This window comes from Microcaecilia unicolor, chromosome 2 (genome assembly GCF_901765095.1).
Source record: "Microcaecilia unicolor chromosome 2, aMicUni1.1, whole genome shotgun sequence".
Classification (NCBI taxonomy): domain Eukaryota; kingdom Metazoa; phylum Chordata; class Amphibia; order Gymnophiona; family Siphonopidae; genus Microcaecilia; species Microcaecilia unicolor.
Window position 1 is genome coordinate 402,575,665 of NC_044032.1, and position 23,887 is coordinate 402,599,551.

Genomic DNA, 23,887 nt, shown 5'->3' on the forward strand with positions numbered 1-23,887 from the left:
GACATGGACATCTTTGGTTTTGAAAATCGCCGAAAGTCAAAGACGTCTATGACTAAGGACATCCAAATTCAAGGACGTCCTTGGTATTTTCGAAATGAAAGATGGACATCCATCTTTTTTTTTAAAATATGGATTTCCCTGCTCCCGGATTTGGACATTTTACAAAGACTTCCAAATCCAAACATAGACGTTTCTTTCGAAAATGCCCCTCAAGGGGAAGCAGAAGCCCTGAAGCAGGCTTTTACATTACATTCTGTTTTATATCCCGCTATTACCATCAAGTTCTGAGCGGGTTACATATAACAAGAGAGTTGGGACATTCTCCTAGGATATTATTAGCCAAAGCTGAATGATCAAGAGGTAAATTTTCTAAACAGAATAGTCTTTAGACTTTTTCCAAAGGAAAGATACAAATGAGAAGAAGAAAGTTGTATTACAAGGTCCTTCCATAGATGTGCTGCTTGAAAAGCCAATAGTCTATCGAAAATTGAAAATCTCCTTATCCCTTTAGTTGTTGGAAAAGTAAAAAAAAAAACAATTAATATCACCTCTCCTGGCTCTTTGAAATGAAACAAAATAGAAATGAGTTAATAACTAGGAATTTGACCATGTAATGTTTTATAAAGAAAACAGGCAAATTTGAAATTTGCCCGACCCTCTATAGGCGACCAATGTAATCTGTTATAAAAAGCAGAAACACTGTCATATCTGGAAAGGCCATATATCAACCTGACTGCTGTATTCTGCACGGTCTGAAGTTTTTTAAATTAATGTTTGGTACTGCCCAAGTACACTACGTTACAATAATCAAGTGATGGAAGTATCAGTGAATGAACCAATCATTCAAACTAAACCAGATCAAAACATCAAACATATAAACGGCAAGTGACCGTACTCACTTACAAATGCACAGTACAAACTTCCCTCTCTGTCCCGCCCTTGTGTCAAGACGTCATGACGTCAGAGGGCAGAACAGAGAGTGAAACGGAGTCGAATTGTCGGATGCCGCCGCTGTCGCCTGGAAAGGAACATCGCGCAAAACAACCTCCACTCTCCCCCATCCCCACCGCCACTCCCGCCCCCCTCCATATCGGGCCCTCTACACTGACCTGACAGCGCCTCTCACGTCCGTGTGGAAGCGCCGCAGGCAGCAACAGAGCAATCTGCCTGTAGCGCTTTCACACGGAGGAGAGAGGTGCTGTCAGGTCAGTGCAGGGGGCCCGGCACGGAGGGGGGAGGGAGCGGCGGCGATGAGGTTAGCTGGACATGGGGGGAGAGGGCAGGGGGGAGAGGCCATGGTTGCTGGACTTGGGGTGAGAGCAGGGCACAGAGGAGGGTTGCTGGACATGGGGGGAGTGGGGGAGGCCAAGGGAAAGAGGAGGGTCGCTGGATCAGGGGCGTAGCCACTCACCCAGTTTTGGTTCAGGCCCACCCAGCAGTGGAGGCAGCGGAGCGGAGGGAGCAGGCAGACGTTTCCGGGTTAGAAGGAGGCTGCGTGTATGATTTGCTACCGCTGCTGCTGAGTGCTGAGACGGAGGGAGGTAATTCCTGCGATCGTGGCGGCGGTGGGCAGCGTTTGGGAAGCGCTGCCGTGAGAGTGAGGGAGGCAGATGCGGGAACGGAGCTCAGCCTGCACTGTAAATTTTTTTGGGGGGGAGAAGAGGGCTCCGGGCGGGCAGGTGGAATCTCAGGACATGGATGGGAGTGGGAGGGGCAAGAGGAGAATCGCTGATGGCTGGAGGGAGGGGACAGGGGAGAAAAGAGAATTGCTGGGTATGGTATAGATAGATAGAGGGAGGCAGGGGCAAGAACAGAATTGCTGGGTATGGCTGGATAGGGGCAGGGCAGAGAGGAGAATTGCTGGGTATGGATGAATGGAGGGGGGCAGGGGAGGGAAGAGAATTGCTGGAGATGGATGGATGGAGGGGACAAGGGGAGAGAGAAGAGAATTGCTGGGTATGGATGGATAGAGGGGGGCAGGGGAGAGAAAAGAATTGCTAGGTATGGATGGCTGGAGGGGAGAGGAGAGTTGCTGGACATGCGTTGATGGAGGGGAGGAAAGAGGAGATAGGAAGGTTGCTGGACATGGGTGTATGAAGGGGAGGGCAGGGGAGAGGAGGGTTGCTGGACATGGATGGAGGGAAGGACAGGGGAGAGGAGGGTTGCTGGACATGGATGGAAGAGAGGGAAGGGAGAGAGAAGAAATGCTGGACATGGATGGAGGGGATGGAAGAGTGAGGAAGGAGATGAGATGAGGGAAAAGGAAGAGAGGAGAAAAACTGCACATGGAATAGGCAGAAGCTGGATCCACTGGACAGTCAAGTCTGCGGAGGACCCAGCTTTTACTTATGGATATAGAGCAAGAAATTAAGAAGAAAGGAGGAAAGTAAAGAAATAAATGGAAAGGAAGCCGTGGAAACGGAGTTAAGAGGACAGATAGCAGCAGAATCGGATACTGGGCCAGCATGATCAGAAAAACAGTCACCAGACAACAAAGGTAGAAAAAAATCATTTTATTTTCATTATAGTGTTTGGAATATGTCCACTTTGAGAATCAGGTGCTCAACATTAAAAGTTTATATTTATTTACTTATTTATGGCATTTTATCCCACATTAAACATAAATTAAATTGGAACCTGGGATCATTTAATTTTTTTTTCCTGGAGAGAGTAATGAATGCCCCCCCCCCCGGCTCTCTCCCCGGCTATAGCCAGCTCTGCAATTTTGAGGGGAGGTGCACAGGTGGACGGGGGGGGGAGAGGGTGCAGAGGTGGACCGGGGAGAGAGCCTGTTAAACATTTACCAGCACACCACTGTCTAGTGCCCACCCATCCAACCTGTTGGCCCACCCAAAAATTGACTTCTGGCTACGCCATTGCGCTGGATATGGGGGGGGGGAGGATCGGTGGACGGGGTGAGGCCAGGGGAGAGAGGAGGGCTGCAATACTCACCTGTTTTTAAGGGCTTAACGGCTAGTTTCCTTATAAAACGTAGATTTTCATCATAAAAAAACATTTTTTTATAATTGAATTTATGTGAAATTCTAATGAAATAGAACGATTCAAATAAACACTGAAAATTTTAATAATTGGGGGAAAGAGTAAAGATTGTGTTATTAATTGTGATCATTAAAGGATTTAGATCTGGATGTTAAAGAACAAAATTTTTGTTTTCTCCGAATTAAGCTTTAACTTATGATCCTGCATCCATCCTTCCACCAGCTTCATACATATATGATTATTTGTATTATCTAAATCAGAAATCGATTGTATAGGATTTAGTACCGAAATATCATCTGCATAGATGTAATGAATAAGGCCGTGTTTCTATAATAAAAAGCCTTAGAGATCGTACGAAGATGTTAAAACCGGGGAAGTGGAGAACTCTGCGGAACAGCACAAGGGTTTCTCCAACTTGTGGACAATTCTCCATGTGATTTTACGCTATACGATCTACTAGTCAAAAACCCTTTAACCATTACTTGCTGTAATCACTGGAGTGCAGACCGCAACCTGCCACAAGATCAGAGATGTTTGTAAGAGTCAGGGGGAGAGGGACGCGAGTCCCAGGATATTACCACTGTAGTGCTGTGTGCACTGAAGTAGCAGCAGGTCCTTTGATGCCTCACTGTGTGCTATGTTCAGTTGTTCGGTGCTATTGCTGGTGCCTGTTTTTCAGTTGGGGAGGCTGGTCGGGTCCAGCTTGCGGCTGGAGGGTTCCTATCCTAGGAGGAAAAGTGCATAGTCTGTTATTGAGATAGACATGGGAGAAGCCACTGTTTGCCCTGGGATCAGTAGTATAGAAAGTTGCTATTATTTGGGTTTCTGCCAGGCACTGCTCCTTCTAAGTTCAGACAGGGACGTAGCCAGACAACAGATTTTGGGTGGGCCTAGGCAAGAAGTGGGTGGGCACCGAGTGTTCTCCTGTCCCCTCCCCCCACCACAAAAATATCTCAGCTGGTGGGAAAACATTTTTTTTCCACCTTGGCAGTCTGCAGCAGGCATTCGCTGAAAACTGAGTATGTGCAGGTGCCGGTATCGTGGACAGTAGCGTTTTTGTTACCATCAGGGGAAGTCTTCAGGTGGCAGAGCTTGAGATCCCCACCAGCTACCACTAAATGTGTGCTACTGTTGGGTGGGCCAGAACCCTAAGTAGGTGGACCCTGGCCCACCTGTGGCTACGCCACTGAGTTGAGCGGGAGACCTCCACCTACAGTCCTGCCGGTGGGGGGTGGGGTGCTGTTTTCATTAGTGAGGGACAGGCAAGTTCTGCAGGACTCCAGAGAACCTGTCTGTCCCTAGTAATTGAAAACATGATATTGAAGCACCACTCCCCCCCCCCCCCCCACCACTGGCAGCAATGCCTATTGGAGGGCTCTCACTCTGCTTGGAGGGAACAGTGCTGCCAGGTACTTGTGAGCCAGATTGGCCACTGTTGGAAGCAAGGCTACTGGGCTAGATGGGCCATTGGTCTGATGGAAATTTAACGGTGACCTTGGTGCATCGGCCGTTACATTTCCAAACATCTCATTTGCATGCCAACCCCTTTGTGCACCCACTAAGTTCACCCGCAACTGCCATAGTTAATAGCGACCTTTGCGCATCGCCCCCCCCCCCCCCCCCCCAGTATGGCTATTCTTACGCTCTTAGAGCTTCTGGAGAGATATAGGGGGGAAACCATGAATGAAGAAAGTGAATGTGGCTGGGGGTGGGGAAGAGAAAAGTCAATGGAAGTCCATGGTAGGGGGGGCCCACATCTATATGTTTGTCTAGGACCCAATATAGAGATAATCTGCCCATGCTATTAAGCAAAGCACATTAAAGTTCAAGCCACAGGTGTACCAAATGCCATATCCCTGCACTGCCACTGGCTTTATTAATATCCCTCTTCCAGTACAGGCTTTTCTAGGAAAGCGAAAGCTCTGATTCAATAAAACAGTAATATTTCAGTGAAATGGGAACGGTTTACACACAAAAAGTCCCCTCCTTGGTTAGTTGGGACTTTCCCCGAATCAGACCATACTGTTAGGCTGGATTACTTTACAAGGCACTATTTTTACCCGATAGGTGTTACGGAAGTGCAGGAGGCGGCGGGATACATAAAGGGCTGCTAACACTTTCTCAGACAATAAAGAGCATCGGAGAGGAATCTTCCAGAGCACCATGGAACAGAGATTGGTTTCTCTCCTTTGCTTGCTACTCCTGATCACTGCAGGGATTGAAGGTGAGTGTAAGTGTATGAGTTTTGAGAGAGCACAGGATTCATAGCGTGATCAGATCAGAACAGTACAGTGAAAAAGTCTGCAAACAGTAAAATCTGAGAAAAGGCAGCTGTGGGGAAAGTCTTTCAGCATAATGTTTGACATTCCCGGTTCAATTTGTCAAAACGTCGATCTGTCAAAAGGGACATAGGAAACGTGCAACCCGCACAGTTTAATTGACAGCCAGACAGTACTACGATTGTGACATGCGCCTGCTTTATCGGTTTTTCATCTAAATCAGTGCAGTCTTTGCAGTTTTCACTCACCTCCTTACCTTGTGGACTGGCTGGAGCTTTCCATTGGCGTGCACTGCTTTCTTGTGGCGAGGCAAGAAAGATAATTTAGGAATTTTATACTTTCCAACGTGTGCGTTTTTCAAAAAATCTCTTTCCATGTACAGTGTGAGAGATCCAGTAAGACTGCGGATTTATTATTATTATTATCTCGTGTTCTTGTTTACTCTTGTGCCTAGATCTTCCTTACTTGTCTGAATGATTTTTTAAAAACTTTATGCTGTTTCACATTTACTTTTTCACATTATATGTAACATTTAAATCTGGAAAAGCAGAAAACATTAATTAAAGCTATTGAAAAGTAAGCATTTTCTGAAGTAGAACACAAAGCTGTTGATTCATTCACTAGGCTAATATGGAGCTCAGTCTACACTCCAAGTGCGACCATCAAGCACTTCCTTTTGCCCTAGATACGTGACAAGTTTATCTGTTTTCCAAAACAGATGGGAAAACAGGATGGAAGAGAAAGGGATCCGGATGAGGAATATGGAGATAAGGAGAGAAATTCGGGGGGGGGGGGGGGGGGGGAGAAGGCAGGGTACGGAAAAGAGCAAATCAGGAGACAGCCCTTCATTAGATGGGAATGAAACTGAACTGGGAAGAAACTCCCAGGAGTGGAGGAAGTGGGGCAAGCTGGAGGTGGAGAGGAACCCAGGAGGAATGAAGAGAATTCAGAAGAATTCGGGGGCGGGGGAGGTGGAAGACGGCATGGAGAAGAGAGACGGTAGAAAAGAAACTATAGCTTGGAGTGGGGTGGGGGGGCGGGAGGGGGCAGAGCAGAAAGAACCACAATCAGCAACAATGGAAGAGAAGGGGAAGGGAAGGGGTAGACCAATGTGCCTCCAAAACAGTGAGTTACAGGGACACTTCTGCTTTTTTTTTTTTTTGTAGTGGTAAATAACCAGCAGAAAACAGGGTGGGAGGGGAGGACGACTTAGGCTGTGATTTTTTTTTCTTTTCAGGTTGTCTTTGTGAATTAATAGTTTTAAAATAGTGTTTTGATTCATTACAATAATTATCCAGTTTGGTAGGCTGTAGACCGAACACCTGCCCTTAACTTATTGATTATTTATTTAATTTTTCTTTTGAAGGGTAGTAGGAGTTTTCTTACACATTTTGGGACCAGCTGTCACCTTATTAGTTTTGGCCACAATCATATTTTAAAACGACCTTCCCAAGGTCTTTTTCAACAATACTTGCTTTACCTGTATAAAAACAAAACAAACATACTAAAAAAAAAAAATAGGGCAGACGATCTGCAAGATGTAATGTGGTAAAAGCAAAGGAGCAGATCTGAATATATATATATATATATATATTTAAAAGAATTTCATTCACTACAATAGATAACAGAACCAGATGCCGACACAGTGCAAGTTATGCTGCAGAATGTGCTGGAGAGAGAGTTTGTTTGTTTTGGGGTTTTTTTTTTTTCCACGAAAGTGATACCTATGTTTTACACCTAGTGGTGGAGTGTGGTAGCCGTGTTAGTCCACTCTTAAGGTTATCAATAGAAATCAAACAAAATAAAACATGGAAAAAAAATAAGATGATACCTTTTTTATTGGACATAACTTAATACATTTCTTGATTAGCTTTCGAAGGTTGCCCTTCTTCCTCAGAGCGGAAATAAGCAAATTACTATGATAGACTGTCATAATAATGCTTGCATGTTTTCACTTATATACACTGTCAGCTAGCACATTTGCTTATTTCCGATCTAAGGAAGAAGGGCAACCTTCGAAAGCTAATCAAGAAATGTATTAAGTTATGTCCAATAAAAAAGGTATCATCTTATTTTCTTTTCCATGTTTTATTTTGTTTGATTTCTATTGAACACCTAGTGGTGAAACATGACCTGTGTCGGGCACCTGTTTTTGTTTTAATCTATTGTAGTGAATAAAATCCTTTTAAATATAATTCTTTTTTTTCTGATCTGCTCCTTTGCATGTTAGGAAGTCCAGCAGAAAACAAACAAAGAAATAAAAGAGACAAACAGCACAAACACTCCAGGAGTGAATTAGAAGCAATATTCAGGAATTTAAAGAGTCTAAAAAGATTGAAGTACTTCAGGACCATGGAAGAAGCCAGAGGAGTTGTGCATTACATTTGTCATTAAAATACTATGCTTAACTACACGTCTACAGAAGTCCTTTGTTACTGTACTTCTTTATGAAAACTTTAATAACGAATCACATAAAAAAAGATCTGCTCCTTTGCTTTTTACCTGTATGGAGGCAAAGACCACATGGGGTTTGCAGACAATTAGTACAGCAATGCTCCGAATTAGTCACATTTACAAGGGCTGCAGTTGGTAAACCTTAAAACAATTAAATAAAAAGGTAAACGAAATCAGAGAGAGAGAGCGAGGGTGCGAGGAGACCGCACAAATAACAACCACTAATATATGAGGATAAATTAATAAATGTAATTCTAAAATATTGTAAAAATGTTTCGAATAGAACAAAATAAAAAGTACAGATTAGAAATAAAGATAGATTAAATTACAAAATCTGCACTTATTTTGTTCTATTCGAAACATTTTTACAATATTTTAGAATTACATTTATTAATTTATCCTCATATATTAGTGGTTGTTATTTGTGCGGTATTATTTATAAAAAGAAGATGTCCACACAATAAAATTCAACAAGGCCATTTTGCATCAGGGGTTGGGAAGGATGTTAAAAGAAAATATAGAAATGCAGTTACATAAATCAATGTGCACGCATTCTAATCAAAAATGAAACCACCACCTACGAAAGATTTACCGATTATCAGTTGTACCATAAAACATGTTCGAGACGTTTTTATACAGATTCGAGGGACAGTTTTTACTGGCTCTCTCCCTTAAACCTAAGAAATATGAAAATCGGCCGAAAGCAGACTATATTACAATGAGATTAGCACTGCACTTAATTTACACAGTAAAAAGACCAGAAGGAAAAAAAAATCTTGCTGGCTGTGTAAGGAATGTTGTATTTGTTTTCAAGAGAAATCAAAGTAAACTCCCACGTGCTTTGATGTATTTACATACTACCGCCAACGATCGTAGTTAAAGTTTAACTTCCATGTCTGAGCTGCCGCTGCTGCAGATCAGTGCGTAACTCCTGAGGGGGAAGGGAAGGGAAATGGGACTTGATATGCCGCCTTTTTAAGGTTTTTGCAACTACATTCAAAGCGGTTTACGCATATTCAGGTACTTATTTTGTACCAGGGGCAATGGAGGGTTAAGTGACTTGCCCAGGGTTACAGGGAGCTCCAGTGGGAATCGAGCTCAGTTCCCCAGGATCAAAATCCACTGCACTAACCTCTAGGCTATCATTCCCTCCCCCCCCCCCCCCACCCCCCGTTTCTGAGCGGCTACGGGAAGGACAGCTTAACTAAAGGAGCAATGGGAAAAATTCTTCACTTAGTAAAATATTTTAATTTGTTCCAACAAACAAAAAATAAAATACACAAAACTGATCCATTAATGATGTCATTGCAATGTATATATAGTTCAAATCATTGTACAGTCTGTCAACCGATTTTCATATTTCTTAGGTTTAAGGGAGAGAACCAATAAACGCATCTATTGCCTTCCGAATCTGTGTAAAAAAAAAAAGTCTCGAACATGTTTCATCCTACAACTGATAATCGGATATATATCTGTGGTGTTTCCATTTGTTAATACAATGTATTTTTTAATATAATGCATGCATATGATTTATAACTCTATTTCTATATTTTCTTTTAACAGTCCTAATAGTTTAACCCCAGAAGCAGATTTTGCCGAAATATGGCCAGGAATTTTGTGTGAATATTTTCTTCTAATCATTCAAATCTGTAATATTTCTTAATTCTGTAATGTAATCTTTATATCTGTAGTTTAATATTTTCTGCACTAATATTTTAACTCCTGATGAAAGTTTTCCCCAAACCAGGTTTTATGGTGTTGATATTTACTTTTAAAAAAATCATTCAGGTTTGTAATATTTTTAAAAGTTTATAATAAAAATCATTTATTTATGCTGGTTATTATCTAAATTTTTGTTTTGATTCAATTGAAACATTTTTAAAGGGTTGTTTCATCAGGTTTTTAATTTATCCTTATTTGTAGGTCCGCTGATTTTGGTGTTTTCCTTTAAAAACAAACAAACTTGCATACTTTTTAATGTTATGAATGAAAAAACAAATCTGCCAGTTTAAAATGGTTTATAAAACTGCTGCTTTACACACAGCAATGTATTTTAACTCCTGATGAAAGTTTTCCCCAACTCAGGTTTTATTGTGTGGATATCTACCTCTTTTAAAAATCAGATTTCTAATATTTTTAAATTTATAATAAAATTATTTATTTATGCTGTTATCAATATTTTTTGCTTTGGTTCAATTGAAACATTTTTAAAGGGTTGTGTTTTATCAAGATTTTAATTTATCCTTATTGTTGGTTCCGCTGATTTTGGTGTTTTCCTTCATCCCCCCCTCAAAAAAAAACCTTACATACTTTTTAATATTTGGAATGAATAAACAAATCTGCGAGTTCAAAACGGTTTATAGTACTGCTGCTTTACACACAGCAATGTATGATAACCGCATTCCTGGAATAGGACTGTGTAAATGAAAATAACTGTTTCGCCCTCGATCATCAATGTTGTTCGGGGGCTACCTCGTTTCAGGGCTGTCCATTGGTGGGAAAGGACGTTGCCTTTGCATTCGGAATGGCTCCAATTTTGTGAAGCAGAAATCCATTGCAAAAATCGAACTGCTACCCAAGAGCTCTTCCTGCGAGCACACCGAGATTATGTAAGTATGCCTTACATTTTCCTAAACAGGCTGGTGTCAGGGAGCAAGAAACGGACACTTATTTACTCAGGGAAAAGGAACAAACGAGCTCTGCCTTTCACAGTTGATCTTCTAACTGAGGCCCAGATGCACAAAACCTAACGAGCCCACAACTTGCGTTTTAAACTGGTTCCAGCCAGTTTACAACGCAAGTAGTTCACCCGGGCATGCACTAAGGGCATTTTCCCTGCCACGGTAGCAGGCAACAAAAACGGAATGCAAATGATTGAAAAGCTATTATAATGAGCTGCACTACTGTTTTTCCGATTCCCTTACCGTAGGAACCCTAACGAGATGTCTGACCTCTTGTTAGGGCTCCTGTGAGGGAATCGGAAAGGAAAAGGGCCCCCAAAAAAGGTAAAAAAGAAAAAAAAAAGCAGGGAGCGCATGTGAGGGGCATTCTTTAAGGACGTACTCTCCCTGCGCTTCTGAGAGACGTCTTTTTTTTCGCATTTTTTTTTAGCTCTGCCGGCGCTGGTGTTTTTTCCCCCCTTCTATTTTGTCTTTGCCGCCCCTCCACAGCAAAACTTTTATGTTTTCCTGGTTGCCGGAGAATCGGGACGTCCCTTTAGATTAGGCTCCTCTTCCTGGTCTCTTCAGCCAATCAGAGCGCGTTTCGCTGACAACAGCCAGCTAAGCCTGCTTTGATTGGCTGAAGAGACCAGGAAGAGGAGCCTAATCTAAAGGGACGTCCCGATTCTCCGACTCAGGTACCGAAGGATTAGAGAATGCAAGTGAGCTACAACGAGTAGCTCATTTACATTCCCTATCGTTGATGCATTCCCGTTCCCTACCGATTCGCTATGGAATCGGTAGGGAACGGGAATTACCAATGTCTTTAATGCATCTGGGCCTGAAAGGACTATCAGCAAACACAAAATGGATTAGTATTGTTATTATTAATCATCATCATAATAATAATAAACAACTTTAGCTTACTTCCCATGAAATTTGCACATCAAAGTGGTTAATTTTTTTGTATATCTATTTTGTTTTGAGTTATGCTATGCTTGCCTTCTAAAGGTTTATGTGCAAATGCTGGATTGTCTTCCTTCATAGTGTTCTAATGCATGCTTATTAGGTGTATCAGTGCATTATATCTCCGGTATTTTGAATTTCAGTTCTGTTAAATGTGTGTATTTTTTATACTGTTATTAGGTTTTAATTTACTGTTTTCAAGTTTATCTCATTTTATTGTATTTATTATTCTATGTTTATTCTTGGTTATTTTACTATTGTTATGCTGTTAAAATGATAAGTTTTATGTTAAACTGTACCTACTCTACACCGCCTTGGGTGAATCTTTTCATAAAGGTGGTTAATGAATCCCAATAAATAATATAAATAGTGGTTCACCAGCTAAGCAGCATATAAATGGCATATTTAGTTCAATTAATTTCCATGTTCCGCACCTAATGATGGCAAACAAGCTGTAATGGAGAACAGTTTCCTATGGTTTGAAAGTGCAACAGCTGTCTCTCACTCTTCCGATTTGGGTCACAGAATTAGTTAAACATATTTGTGGAGAAGTTGGGTTTCTATTTAAGGTGGAGGAAGCGGAATTAGGGTGGGAAATCTAGTTACAGCCCAGAAAGTGCTTCAGCCAATAGCCCATCTGATAACACCCAGTAAATGTGGCCACGTTTGGCAGTAAATAACTGAACCAGTCTGGAAAATTCAGATCGCAATGGGAGTCAACTAGAATGGCCAACAAAACTCCATTTTATAAAGGGAATGATTGAGACAGTTCTGGTTTTCCAACTGCACTCACTGATTTGTGATCTTGTCCTGCCTTTTCTTAGAAAGATACAGAGTAAAGCCAGGTCTGACTCAGTCTTTCGAGGGTCCCTTTTACAAAGGTGCGTTAGGCTCTATGCATGTGCAGTGCATACCAAAATGAGACTACTGCCAGGCTAGTGCTTCCCCCCCCCCCCCCCCGGCAGTAATTTTGGATTTGGCACATGCCTGTACCACCTGGGTAAATTATTTTTTAATTTCCTACTGTGCATGGCATTTGCGGTGTAAATCAGCTGTTGGCGCACGCTAACCGTTCACCAGGTGTATAGCGCGTGAGCTCTTACCTCTAGAACAATGGGTGGCATTAAGGGCTCAGGCTGGTGTTAGGCACGTGCTGCTTTCAGTTTTACCACATGCCCTTTTCCCATCCCATTAAAAAAAGCCCTTTTTTCCAGACGCAGTAAAAACTGGCCCAGTCCGTACCCAAAAGATGAGTAGTTCTGACTTCAGTGCATGCCATTTCCATGCTGCCCAGTTGCCACCGGGTTACCATGGGATCCCTTACCACCACCTCAATGGGTGACAGTAAGTGCTCCCTACTGCTTGGCACATGTGCTGTTATCTTACCACATAGCCATTTTTTGCAGGGGCATTTTACCCACTGCAGTAAACTGGCGTGCAGGAAAAATGACCCCCTCCGCTACTGCAGGGCTCCTTTCCCCACAGCTTAATAAAAGGACCTCCTAGAAAAAGGACACTAACACTGGAACTGGACACATCCAATCACACACACCACAATCACTATTAAATTTACTTGTAATAACCCTGCTCCTATGGAACCTAAGCCGAGTAACCATGAGAAAAGCCATGAAAAATCCCAGTTGGCACTGCCTCCCTTTAGTACATAATTGGGCTACGGCCTCTGGTGCTTTAGCCACTATGGCATCAACTTCTGGGACATTATCTGAGATATAAGTGCAGCACTCATCTTCTATTAAAGCACAAACTCCTCCCTTGGCCACGAGAACATAATCTAGTAGTTCCCAAACATTTTCAGTTCACGGCACCCTTAGTGTCCGAGCAATTGTTTGTGGCACCCTCCCCTGGCCACAGAGGTCTCCGACCCCCTCCCGGCCACAGAGGTCTCCCTGCAGCCACCCCTTTCACTCCAGCATACCTCTCCATTCCCTGCAGCCCCCCTCCTCCCAGAAAGTCCAGCACACATCTCCTTCCCCTGCAGCCCCTCTCCTCCCAGATAGTCCACCACACCTCTCCATTCCCTGCAGCCCCCTCCTACCATTCCAGCACACCTCGGCCTTCCCCAAATCCAGCATCTCTGGCTACCTTCCTTCCTGCAGGTCCAGGATCATTGCTGCTTCCTTCTCCTTCCCCCACCGCTGCAGCTTACATTTTTGGGCTGTCCACGATTCATACAGGCACTCCGGGGCCTTCCTTCTGCTGCATCTGGCCCTCTCTGATGCAACTAGAGGGAAGTTCCTGCAGTGCCTGTGTGAATCGCTGATGGCCCAAAAATGTAAGCTGCAAGCACAGCAGCGGCAGCGGGGGAAGAAGGAGGAAGCGGCAGATTCCGGACCTGCAAGAGGGGAAAGTACGGAATGATGCTGGCTTGTGGGCAGCAGGAGGGAGGTCAGGACTGCCGTGGCACCTGAAAGTTTGCTGTGGCGCACCAAGGTGCCGCGCTGCAGTTTGGGAACAGCTGACATATTCTACAGCTGCTCTGTTTTGCAGGGCAACTAGTCATAGCTGCTTGGTCTTTTCAGACACTTGCAGCAATCCCTTAACAGTATAATTCGAAGCCTTTCCCAGAAGAATGGGCAACCTTCTTTGCATCTGAATAGTTTTAGCCACTCCATAGGGAATATAATCATTCTTAATCTTTCAGTTTCGGTCACATACCAATAACCAATGTCTCCAGTCTTTCCTGAGGCAACACACCTTTTCCCATTTCTAATTTTGACCTTGGGGTGCAGTATCGACTATTTGAACTTGGGGCACCAAGTTGCCAACATAACAGGTACTTGTGTGCCTGAAGGCTAAGCACTTGTATACATATTCCCCATATCAAACATATAAATGGCAAGTGACCGACTCACCTGCAAATGCGCAGTACAGCCCGAACGTTGAGACGTCAAAAGTCCAAGCCCCGCCTCCAACAGCTCCAGAACCAGAAAGGAGGAGGAGTCAGAGGCGGGGCGAGGGGCGGAGAGTACACTAAACAGCCCCAAAGGTACGTGGAGAGGACGGGGTGTGGGAATCGGAGGGGCGTGGAAATCAGAGGGGGAAGGAGGAACGAATGAAGGCCCCCCTCCCCGACGTTGCCGATGCCGCTGCTCCTGCCTCCCTATCACAGTAACACCTATACAACACGGCCGAGACCACAATCAAGTCAAGTGCAACGGGATAACAATTACGCTGCGCGCGACACAAATGCGAGAGGTTCGCCAACCCACGCGACTCTTCCATTCATACTTCCACAGCCGGCCAGCGCCCTGCCTTCCTCTCCTCTGATTGGCGGAGCCCCGAGGGGAGGAGCCATGGCGGCGGTGACGTTTCACCCCAAGAGGCGTGGCCCCGGACGCAGACATCGAGTGCTGCGGTTTCGGGGGGAGGAGCCATGGTGGCGGTGATGACGTTTCACCCCGAGAGGCGTGGCCCCGGACGCGGACATCGAGTGCTGTGGTTTCGCGTGGGGGTAGGGGGGGAGGCCAAGGGAAAGAGGAGGGTTGCTAGACATGGGGGGAGGGCAGGGGAGAGAGGAGGGTTGGTGGACGGGGGGAGGCCTGGGGAGAGAGGGCTGCTGGACATGGGGGGAGGGCAGGGGAGAGAACAGGGTTGCTGGACATGGGGGGAGGGCAGGGGAGAGAGGAGGGTTGGTGGGGGGGGGGGAGGCCAGGGGAGAGAGGGCTGCAGGACATGGGGGAAGGGCAGGGGAGAGAACACAGTTGATGGATGGGGGGGAGCCCATAGAAAAAAAAACTCGCCTGTTTTAACAGGCTTAACGGCTAGTATGTAATAAAAGGAGTTGAAGTAGAACACTCAGCTTGAGTGCATCCTGTCCATATGGAACCAGGTTTAGTTTACTGGAAAATCATAACAACATGTTCTGACTTTACCACTAAGACACCTCCAAGAATAGTTGAGTGCAGTTGAAGAAAGGCCTTAAAAACAATGCATGACTTAACAGCCTTCCGGAAGTTACTAAAGACCAACCTGTTCGAGAAGACATATCATATTGAGCCATCATAAATGACTTAACATCAAAACTCTATTAGAACCAGATAAAACCGTATTCTCTACACCTGACTGCATCAATCAATTTGTCACTAATGAACATTAACGCATTACCCCCTATCTCTTATGCCTGTAATGAACTGTTTATCCAACCTACTTTATAATTTACTTCAATATTTATGAACTTTAATGTAATTCTACTTTGTATTTCTCATTCTGGAAATGGCGATCGCCATTATGGCATGATGTAAGCCACATTGAGCCTGCAAAAAGGTGGGATAACGTGGGATACAAATGCAATAAATAAATAAGAAGGGAACAATGAGGTTAATAACACCATAGCAAGTCAGCGACAGAAAACACTTCCCCATTTCCCCCGAAAGGTAATGTAACTGTAATTTCTTTCAGCTATAGATTACAGGTGCTTGTACCATAGTCTGAGCCACCCCATGTGTGCATACACATAAAACCACTCGTCCTACGAGTTAAATAAAAATGCGCATGAATGAGCCACTCTGTTTTTCTGCACAATCTGAACTTACTGTGTGTGTGACTGATATTCGCTGACTGGAGAAAGGTAGGGTCTTGCCTTAGCAAGGCTGGCCGGAGAGTGAAATTATTTTCTGAGAATGAGAAGGGTAGGGCATATAGAGGTACCCCTTCTCCAGCATTATGAGGAATCTTCCCACACACCCAACAATAAGTTCTGTCAAACACTTTAGCAGTAGCCCTCAGAATCCCATAAGGGAAATTACTACACAATGACATACCTTCTTCACTAATAAATAATTAGTAAAGTTAGAAAACAAAACCTACCTAACACGGTAAACAAAGAAAGAGTACAGCACAAATTAATTCAAGTAAGCACAATAGTGGTAAATGATAAATACTGAGTTCAGCAACTGCAGGCTTTGAGCAGGCTTGCAAACCTTAGCCCCTTCAATTCTTTAAATAGTCGCAATGCCCACTGACAGTTCAAGTAGTTCAGTCACTTCTTCCTTGTAAACTTGATGTGCAAATCTCCAGTAGGGGTCGCTGTCCACAGTGGTGGTGGTGGCAGTGGCACCTTTCTGCAGTGTGAGATGTGGATCCAGGTGATGATCCCTTCACATCTCATTGCAGAGTACCCGGTCGGGAGCACATGATAGGGTCCCTTTCAGTGAGGATCTAAGGATTTTTGGCCACTTTTTACCACATCGTAGTAAAAGGACCCCTGACTGCATAACTCCTTCCCCTTGTCAGGAAATTTGCCTGCTGTATCATCAGGTTCATTTCGATCAGTGGTTCTCAACCCAGTCCTCAGTATCCCACTGACCAGATGCATAAAAAGCTGTCAGGGGTATTAAACTCCAATGCTGGAAGACCATGAACCTGTCAGCTTTTCAGGCTATCCCTACTGAATATGGATGAGAGATATTTGCGTGCACTGTTGAGGACACCATAGAAAAATGCGCATTTGGATAAATTTAGATAAGCACTTTGACAAGACAAAGGAGCCATTTTGCAAAGCTGCGGCAAAAATCAGCCTTAGCGAGCCCTTATGTGGGTCTTTCCCGCCTGCTACGGCCACTATTTCAATGGCCGGAAAATGGATGATTTTCTATTTTCTGCATTTATTTATTTGTTATATTTCTATCCCACATTTCCCCGCATATAGTAGGCTCAATGTGGCGTACAAAGTTCCGGTGAGGTGTGGACAATACAAAGTAGTAGAATAATCGTGGTACATTAGAGTCTGCCTTGGTGGGATTATGCGGGATATAAATGTTCACAATAAATAAATTAATGGCCACACACTAATAAGGCCATTTGTGCGTGGTTGTTAACATGTGGGCCTTTACTGCCACCTATTTTGTAGGCAGTAAGGGCTCATGTGCTAATCCAATTAGCACATGGGAATGCTGACATGCTGATTCGCATAGCCACACCCCCTCTCTGGCCTCCAGCCATGCCCACTTGACAATTTTGTTTTTTTTAACACGAGTTTTTGCATGTGTACATTTCAAAATTAGCACTGGATGCCTAAGTGCACCCTGCAGTAAGTCCTTTAATGCTGTGGTAACCATGCATTAGTGCTGTGGTTCACAAACCTAGACCTGGAGGCACCCTAGCTAGTCAGGTTTTTAGGATATCCACAATGAATATTCATGAGAGAGATTTGCATACAGTGGAGGCAGAGCAGGCAAATCTCTCTCATGAATAATCATTGTGGATATCCTGGAAACTTGACTGGCTGGGATACCTTCGGGATCAGGTTTGGGAACCACTGCATTAGTGCTTACCGTAGCTTTTCCCCCTAAACCAACCTCTCCTCCTCCCCCATTCTCTGTTTCTGTGGATAACACTCTCATCCTTCCTGTCTCATCAGCTCGTAACCTTGGGGTCATCTTCCACTCCTCCCTCTCCTTCTCTGCACATATTCAACAGACTGCTAAAACCTGTCATTTCTTTCTCTATAATATCAGCAAAATTCGCCCTTTCCTTTCTGAGCACACTACCAGAACCCTCACCTCTCGCTTAGACTATTGCAACTTGCTTCTCACAGGTCTCCCACTTAGCCATCTCTCTCCTCTTCAATCTGTTCAAAATTCTGCTGCACGACTAATATTCCTCCAGTGTCGTTATGCTCATATTAGCCCTCTCCTCAAGTCACTTCACTGGCTTCCTATCCGTTTCCACATACAGTTCAAACTCCTCTTATTGACCTATAAGTGCATTCACTCTGCAGCTCCTCAGTACCTCTCCACTCACATCTCATCTTCATTTTCGATGCTTTTTTGTTTTGGGACACACTATACTTGGGATACACCTCACGGCCCTCCTCTCTGATGCTCTACCGACTCTTGCACCTTTTCTTCCCTGCCCTCCTCTCTGATGCTCTCCTCTTACATAATTTATTTTCCTCCTTCCGATTGCCCCTCATATCCTCCTCCCTGGCCCCCATTTATACCCACGACCCGCCTCCTAACCCCTTGTCTAATTCTTGTATTTACGCAATGGTTCTTCATGACTCCCGCAAGCATTATGACTTCTTCCAATAAATTAACCACATAAATCGCACTACTGGTCTGTTTAAGTTTTGCCTTTCCCCAGATGGATACAGGAATCCCGTTGACGTCCCTCACCGAGGAGACGACTGCTAGCAAAGAACAGCTACCCGATAATGTATCTGATCTGTAGGCTATGTTGCAGCAAAGAATCGCTAGATTAAAAGGCAGATGCACAGACCCCAACATTACCTGGTGTGAGATACGAGACATTATTGAGCGTGAGTTTCGACAGATGCATCAATTGGTCCGTGAACAAAAGAGACAGGCTCTCCACTTACTGGAGTTGCAAGAAGCTTTGGCCTCTACCCTTCTTTTTGAATCATCTAGCTCATAAGTCCTGCTGGCCTCCTGCAGCTGAGGGCTCAACCCTTGGTGAATGGTAGTCATTGCAGGTGAAGAATCTATACCTACTGGCCATACATTGCAACGCATTATCCGTGCCTTTTGCCTATTTTTGTTCACCATATTCCTGACCCTCCATACATCAATACCCTTTTCGTTTGTTCCATATATTTTACCATTGTTATTTGATCATCTCTTCGTAATGATTACCAATCTGTCTTGCACATTATGCAAGCCAGAAGTGGGGATATATTATGCAAATCCCAATTCCTAGTATTAAGAGGGTTGAAGTTGAAGCTCTGACCCCTACCAATCAGGAGATATAATTTTATATATACTATTGCTATTTATGTAAATTGGCTTTTCATTATTGAACCCTTATGGTTTCGCTTTTGCTTTTGCACTTAATTAGCACTGTTTTCTCCATGTTTACATTGTCTTTCATGTCTATTCAGTTTACGCTGATTATGCCCACCAAGATATAGCAATGTATCATTCAGGCATACAGTCATTTTGCTTATTCCTTTGCCAACCTCTGACTCTTGATGGACTAATTATGATTGTGCATGCCTAGAATAAAGACATGGAAAGATCCAATTTTGTACACCACAAGTACGTCTTCTTGATATATCCAGGCCCAAATGAGGTTGTGGCAATAATCTTTACACCTTGCAAACTACTGGATCACAAGTTTTGGGTCCATGTGAAAGATATACGGGTTTACTCAGCCGTAGAACCAGATGTTACCAGCCTAACCATCTCAAGACCAGCCACTTCCTTCAGCAGGCCAGCCTGAAAACCCAGATCTCCGTCCAGATTCTTCAGCACTTCCACCGCGTCAACCATGATCGATGAAAGAGAATTCAGAACTGATACTTAATTTGAGATTTACTGTTGCTGTTTATGGACATTATAGATTCATATTTTGTTTTATTTTTAGTTGAGCAGTAATCCTGTCTATATATGGAAAAGGTTTTATTTTTATTTTCCTATTTCCTTTATTGTTCTAAATGTTTTTCTAAGAGTTTCCCCGTTATTTCTGTTTATGTAATTTAAATTGAAGTTGATATTGCTCAGATACAAGGGTAACATCAAACCCTAATGCTGGCTAAGATATCATAATGTAGGTGTAAACCCTGTTAGTATCAACCTGTTATGCAATAGTTTAACTTTGGTGTAGGCTTACTTAAGCTTACTTAAGCTGCATGTCTTTTTGTAGGTTTGACTAAGCTTCAAGTTGGGTAACGGATATATAAAATGCTTCCCATACTTCCAGGTCATAACGCATATGTCAAGATCCATGATCCATGCATGACCTTTGTTAATATACATTTTCCTAGGATTGACCATTTTTTTGCTGTATAAGGCAACCACATACTTGCTATCCACTTTTTAGTGCTCATGATTGGATGCCAATGATGAGTAATAGTAAGGTCCAGGAATTCCGACCTGTTTAAGGATTCTGAATACCTACAACCTTAAACAGCCTGCAATCTGAGTACTAACCATATAGTTGTTGAGCCACCATAACAATGCTTAATCAAAACCACTATTCCTTCCGAGGACCACTGAGATAGATACATTACATTATCTGTCCATGCGCTATGCAACAGATATAATAGAAGCCATAGAAAGACCTGAAAGTGTTTATTAGTATGATCCACCTGAAATTGCTATTACCTCAAGAGGGGTAACATCAAGATTAAGGCCCAAGGGGTAGGGTAATAAAAAGGGAATTCCATATGCCCAAATAATATATCACCTGAGAATGAAGTTTCCTATCTTGCACCATACCTTCTAACAATTTGTAAGACCAAAACTCCCCCTCTCGTTTGATAGCTTGCCACCTTCTGGAATGGATGATGACAAGCTTGACGAGCTTTGTGTCACCCCTCTCCAGAGGGGGTGACAAGTGGGGAATGTATAATTATAGTACAGCAAGAGGCCCTCACTGGATGCCCACCGGAAGGGTGGAAGGCCAGATTTTAGGACTCAGGCTGTAAAAATACCAGCTAGGTTTAAAAATCTATGACTGGCTGAGCAAGGACTTGCTTTTCCTGCAAGTTAATATGCGTTCTAGTTTAAGATCCATCCACTGGAATAGTGGTGGGCCAAGCTACATAGCTTTGTACAGCTGAAAAGCACTGCCTAGGCCTGATAACCTACTAATGGCCTTATAGATGAGTCTTAACAAAATCAGGTACAAATTGAATGTAGCACTTATTAAAATGGAGTTTGTCTTTCTATAAGATGAAACTGAGATCATAAGATGATAAAAAAAAGAGGAAGTGAAACTGATATGCTAAAAATAAGATGTTCTGGCAGAAGAGAAAAACATGTTGACAAAAGAGGAAATTGCGAAATAACTTGCAATAGCTAGAACGGAAGGAGTTGGGTACAGATAAACATCTGGCCGGATAGGAAAGTATGATCTCAGAAATTGAGAAATATTAGAAAAAAAAGGTACCTCACAATAGACTTCTATTGGGACTTGGGGCTATAAAAGGGATAAGATTTTGATAGAGAGTTGGAGTCCTTCCCCAACGCTTTCTCGGACAGCGGAGCCCTGTGCGAGTGAACCCAGAATCTGTTTGATGTCTGTACCTTAATTGAACACTTGGTAAGAATAAAGCCTTCTCTCTGAAATCTATCTCTGTCTTTATTTTCAAGTATTCTTCACCTTTCATTGATACTACAAACTAAGCCACTTACACAACTAACACTCAATGTCTATATAAATTACTGTTGCATTTTAATAGAATACATTTAACTACATAGATGACCAAGGATTCACTTAGATCCTGATAGACAGAAGGCCATGGTCATGGACAGTATCCTAGACTTACGCCTTCTGGTATCTACACAAGAGACATATCACTGGGATGGAATATCAAAAGGATTTAGGCAGGCGGCCCAACACATAGTGGAAGCGCAGGCCCTTTGTCCCTGGAGTAGGGTATTCCTGGGGCGCAAAGAGGGCCTCTAAAATTAACACTACATTCCTCCCCAGGAACTCCGTTCACTGGATATATCTCTCATCTGCACCCTTCTCCTCCACTGCTAATTCCAGACTCCGTTCCTTTTATCTTGCTGCACCATATGCCTGGAATAGACTTCCTGAGCCTGTACGTCAAGCTCCATCTCTGTCTGTCTTCAAATCTAAGCTAAAAGCCCACCTTTTTGATGCAGCTTTTAACTCCTAACCCTTATTCACTTGTTCATAACCCTTATTTTATCATCCTCACTTTAATATTCCCTTATCTCTTGTTTGTTCTGTCTGTCTGTCCTAATTAGATTGTAAGCTCTGTCGAGCAGGGACTGTGTACATCTAGTAGCGCTTTAGAAATGATAAGTAGTAGTAGTAGTAGTTTATAAAAGGACCGCAAAGACATTACAAAGTGAAAGACAGGAAAGAAGAGGTTCAGTATATAAAGCAGGATATTTTCTTAACATTCCATTATACAAGTTGTAATGTAATATTGTAAAAACTTTTAAAATGATAATAGTTCTGGAAACCTTATAGGGCTATGGCTGCAGTACACATCAATATTTAAAAGGAAACAACCATTCTGATTTATTTTAGAATCACAATGAAGCAATCTGGAAAGAAAAGATGCTTAAATCCTTATTCCAAGATGGGGAAGAAGATCCTGGCTAGATCTATGAAGAAAAGGTTAGTTTACTTGGAAAGAATGGCAATCTCATTAGAAAACTTGTGCCTTGTAGGCTCAGTTTTCATTTTTCTCTTTTCAACCTCCACTGCAGGATTAAATACTTCCATGTAGCTGCTTCCCTCTTGATCTCCTGACCTACAGCTGCTGCTCCTTTTCCTCCTATGCCACTCCCCCCCCCCCCCAACCCATCTCAAACTGCTGCCTTCCTTCAGCTGGGAATACCTTTTCCTGAAGTCCTACCTAAACAGACACATCAATGGTCACAAATATTCAAGTAAAGTCCAATAATAATAACTCTGAGGAGCTTTGATGAAATACTTTTTGGCTATCTCAGAACATGTTGATCTTTTTTTGGACATGCGTTGTGACCTGGGATCTTATCTTGTTTTTAGGAGTCCTCATTTTTCACACCTTACCTTTCATGTGTAATTGTTTTTCAGCAAATATATTTTTCTTACCACTGACTGTGATAAGGGGATTGCACCATTCTACCACACCCTGATTGGTGAGGGGCTTCCCAGCTCTGTGCTTCCAGTTTAAAACACTGTCCCTTTTTCTTTTCACTGACCTCCCCACCACCTCTAGTTCAGACTTCACTTTACTGTTTTCCCAGTATCTTTGCCTGTCCTTTAACCAGTTCCTCCTCTTTCATGTGCAGCATTAGAAATCTAGCATGTTATGACATAAAAGGTGCATAAGCTGTAACACAGTATCTCTTTATCTGCAGATTCTTAAAAATCTCACTGAAGAAGAGAGGGAAGTAGTACATTGTTGAAAGAATAGGGTATAGCTAAAATCAACATTCAGTCGTAAAGAACAGGATGCCACACTTTTTGCTTGACGATGTCTTAGATATGGAAGTTCAATAAAACATGTACAGTGTACAAAACTTGACAGGCTACCACACCGTTATTCTACTGCTCTGTCAGCCATGTTGGTGTTAAAGTACCATCAGCCATTTTGCTTCCATCAAGAAAATAAGTAGCACTGGCAACTAGAAGAAAACCTCCAGCTATTAGCAATGATGTTATATGGACTCTCCACATACATGATAATAGAGACAGGAATCAGGTGACTTTTTCAATCTACTGTACATACTATGAGTTTTAAAGGAGATTAATATTTATTATATTCCTAATAGCTACTTTTTAGCTGTATTCCACATAAGCAACAAAGGGTCACGGATTTGATACACTGCCTTTTTTGTGGTACAACCAAAGCGGTTTTACCTTTTTAACTTACAGCTACTTTCTCTGTCCCTAGTGGCTCACAATCAAAGTTTTTGTATCCTGTTGACTTGTATTGCAAATATAAGCTTTAATGTTTCTAAATGTATGCCTTCTAGGTATGATCAGTACACCTTTTTGTGTGTGTACCACATACTGTTGCCATTGTTTTGTTCTTTTGTATTTTTGCTTATAAAACTTTAATAAAGAACATTTGAACACAAA

The 23,887-nt window shown here is 42.9% G+C and overlaps 1 protein-coding gene across 1 annotated transcript; it reads left to right on the forward strand.

Moving 5' to 3' along the window:
- The first annotated feature begins 5,096 nt into the window (after positions 1–5,096).
- On the forward strand, positions 5,097–23,887 carry LOC115462510 (C-X-C motif chemokine 10-like). The gene is made up of 4 exons (XM_030192503.1): positions 5,097–5,224; positions 10,216–10,342; positions 22,346–22,435; positions 23,164–23,887. The coding sequence occupies exons 1-4, from the start codon at positions 5,164–5,166 to the stop codon at positions 23,198–23,200; spliced, it is 315 nt and encodes a 104-aa protein (XP_030048363.1). The 5' UTR covers positions 5,097–5,163; the 3' UTR covers positions 23,201–23,887.